The sequence below is a fragment of the Penaeus monodon genome, chromosome 21, assembly GCF_015228065.2.
Source record: "Penaeus monodon isolate SGIC_2016 chromosome 21, NSTDA_Pmon_1, whole genome shotgun sequence".
Taxonomy (NCBI): domain Eukaryota; kingdom Metazoa; phylum Arthropoda; class Malacostraca; order Decapoda; family Penaeidae; genus Penaeus; species Penaeus monodon.
In genome coordinates this window covers 8,264,598-8,268,006 of record NC_051406.1, presented here as the reverse complement: position 1 = coordinate 8,268,006, position 3,409 = coordinate 8,264,598, and the positions used below count along the sequence as shown (strand labels likewise).

Sequence of the window (3,409 nt, the reverse complement as noted above, 5' to 3'; positions counted from 1 at the left end):
AAAAAAATTAAACAACTACAGGATGTAGTAACCATATGATATGAAAAGCCTCAGACTTACACAATCCTGATCCCAGAGAACCTGTCAACAGACACATTCTTTTCACTTTCAGGGGTTGGCGTACCACCACTCTTCAAGGACACCAGAGACCCACTGAGATCCTTCCATCCGGGGTTCTTTGCAGGCGGACTCTTCATCTTATTCAAGATTTCCTGCTTTCTGGAGTCTGATGGCCTCTCATCTGAGGTGTGTGCAATGCGTTTCTTGATATCTCGACCATACTCATTCAACTGCTGCTCAAAGGGATTTCTGTTGTCGTCCTCATCTTCGGAATCGGTGTCACCCCCGTGCAATAAACTCTTCCTCTTGAGTCCCTGGAACAGTTTCGCTTCCTCTTTGTCTGAGAGAGTCCTTACAACCTGGCTGCGTTCTTGAGCTACATTGGTTAACTTTGTAAATCTTCTGGTTCCTGAGTCTTCACCCTTGTGATCAAATTTCTTCTTCTTGGCAAGCTGTTCCCTCAAGAGATTCATGCGTTCCTCCATCTGCTTCAGCTCGGCTTCCAACGGATCAAAGTCTTTAGTCTTTTCTGAACTGCCTGTTCCACCCTTGGAAAATTTGGAGCCTGAAAATGCCGCACTAAAGCCTGACTTTGCCTTCTGCGGAGGGGATTTGGCCTCATCCTCATCATCAGACATGACCAAACCCAATTCCACCATACTGGTGTTTTTGGGAGAATCTCCACTGGCACTGGGTTGTGTTATGGAGGTGTTTGACGTCCCTGGAAGGTCGGCGTCATCATCTAGGAGTCCAGCAAGAGCATCCAAGTCCCCCTTCTCCTCCTGTGGTGTCATGTCATCGTCATCCAACATGGCAGCAAGAGAATCCAAATCATATTCTGGAAATATTAACAAGACATTAATGCACTTATGATTACTACTTCCATGCCCGGCCTGCAGTTATTGGGTAATTCAACTTTCATCCTACAGAGGCTGCATTAGCATTTAAACATTATGCCAAAATATTCATAGTGATGATTTCATAGACTAGGCTACTTTACCACAGATTTGCAGATTTTGATACGGGATTGTAGCCTGAGCTTTACTTTGTGTGGATTGTATTTTAAATCTAATAGTACTGTTGTTTTATGTGATCTTTTATGGCCATGGACTTCAGAAGTTATCTATTTGATTCATATTAAGTATTTCCCTTATTTTAAAATAAGAACTGATAAGATGGTAAGGATAAAGTTCATTCATATTATTCTAGCAAAACTAATTTTCGAATTCCATTACTTTTACCTGGTTCATTCCCAGATCTTTCCTGCGAGATTAAAATAAAAGGAAAAAAAAAATGCAGAGCCTTCATCGAAGTGGAATCCTTTCTACGCCTTGCTAATAGAAACCAATCTTAATTCTGGGCCTTGTGAAAATTTCTTATAAATATGCCTCAAGTAAACCCCATCGGGAAGTCTTCGTGCGAAAGGCCATTCACAGTATTATCAATAAAATAAGCAATAGGAACCTTTCTGACACAAATAATACAATTCCGCAGTCGGAAGACCTTACCTCCTTCAGAATCTGCCATTTTCAAAATAATCTCACGTTTTAAAACTCAAGATAAATCAATAAATATCTGGAATTGTTTTTCTCGCGCCGACCCTCGCCACGACTTCTCGATGTTTACATTTAACGCGGGAAATTTGTCCGTTTTCTCTCGTTTTTTTTGTCGTAGAAAGTGGGAAATTTGTCCGTTTTCTGTCATTTTTGTGTCAAAGAAAGGGGGATATTTTTCCGTTTTCTGTAGTTGTTGTTTCTGTTATAGAAAGCGGGAAACTAGTAGTAAATTTGATAGTGTTCGTAAAGACTTCATAAAAATAGACGTTTTATAATTGTGCGTGACCTTTGTGGTATAAAGTATTTTAATATTTATGATTAATTAGAAAATTTTATCTTAAGGCCATTTTTATTTTGCCACACAATTTTGTTAATCTTAAAATACCGCAAACATTACTGGAACAATCCAATGTTTACATCTTGCCAATCAAAGGACATTTATCAGCACCTTCCATTTCAGTGTCGTATGTGATATCAGTGGAACATTATCTAGCTCTTTGTTCTACGCATGTGGACATGACTTTGGAGGATCCATTTTTTGTGGTTAAAGAGTAAGTAAAAATATATTCGTTTTCGTGAGAACAAGGGAAGCCCCGAGCGACCTAAGATCTAGAAGGATATGTTTGCACCTTCAGAAGAAATTTTGGTCTCGCGTCCTCATGCGTTTTGAGTTGTCACGTGAATTCGTTTCAGAATAAATTTTGAAAGAGTTGCTGTAGTTACTTTTTAGATTGAATGTTAGCTGAGGACCTAATGATTAAATAGGTGAAATTCCAGGTACATGACAGTTGAAAGATACTCATGTGACACTTTCTTATCTTATCTGCACATGTTTGATTTTTTATTTGATAATCATGATTATCTTTTTGATTGACCTTTTTTTTTGTCAGAGCACGAACCGGAAATATATGTTATACACTGTTAAGAACTTGAAAGAAATGACCAAAGAATGTGTTGCAAAGCATTTGCATTCAATGTTAGTAATGACAATGCAGTTCTCTCGGTATTTAATTTTAGAGTTAATTCCCAGTTATTATCAACTTTACTACCCATTTTCAAAGGTTGCAAAAGGAATATGGTTAGCTGAAGAACTGAAAGAAGTATCTTTTTCACATGTAGGCTACCAGTGAACTCAAAATTCTGTGTGAGTGGCATACCCTCTGCTTCGTACGTATACTAGTGTTATGATGTACAGATAAGAGTAATGCATGATTTTCCTCCATTAATTTTTTCTTAAAACTAAAGTTCTGTTGTTAACATGAGAATGTTACAATTCTGATTCACTCCCTAACGTCAGTTTAGTAGATATCTTGCACACACCCCAAAAAAAATCCGCTGTCATTAAATTTTGCCATCAAATTCGCTGAACTGGTTCCTCATGTTAAATTACCCTCTTGTAAATATCTGAATGACAAAAGCAACAAATTATCACGAAATGTACTCCAGGAAGAATATATTGAAAGTTATTTGTTGATGCAATTTTTTTTTTTTTTATAGTAACCAGTTGTATTTAACAAAGCATTTACTAGTTATTTACTGCTACTGTATAGATTACATTTTCAGGGAGATCTATTTAAATTCATAAAAAAAAGTAGAGGAAATCACTTCAGAGAAACATTTTGACATCAGTTTCATGTGATGATAATTGTTATGAATTTGATTGAATGTTTGTTATTGTCACATAGGTCAGGGGAAAGTTTAAGCTTCTTTATATAAATTTAGGTGCATTCCAAAATCACTTACATTCTTGAGATGTCACTAAATGTCTTAAGGGAAAGGTAGTTGTTGTGAAC

General features: G+C 37.0%; 1 protein-coding gene across 1 annotated transcript in view; it reads right to left on the bottom strand.

Annotated features, from left to right (window-relative positions):
• Window positions 1-1,686, bottom strand: part of LOC119586169 (protein MCM10 homolog) — a 7,014-nt gene extending 5,328 nt beyond the window's left edge. Inside the window, exons 1-2 of the mRNA XM_037934868.1 lie at window positions 1,569-1,686; window positions 61-898 (exon numbers count right to left, since the gene is read on the bottom strand). Of these exons, the coding sequence (XP_037790796.1) occupies window positions 61-898; window positions 1,569-1,587 (857 nt within the window). The 5' untranslated portion in view covers window positions 1,588-1,686. The remainder of the gene's footprint in view (window positions 1-60; window positions 899-1,568) is intronic.
• Window positions 1,687-3,409: the final 1,723 nt, after the last annotated feature.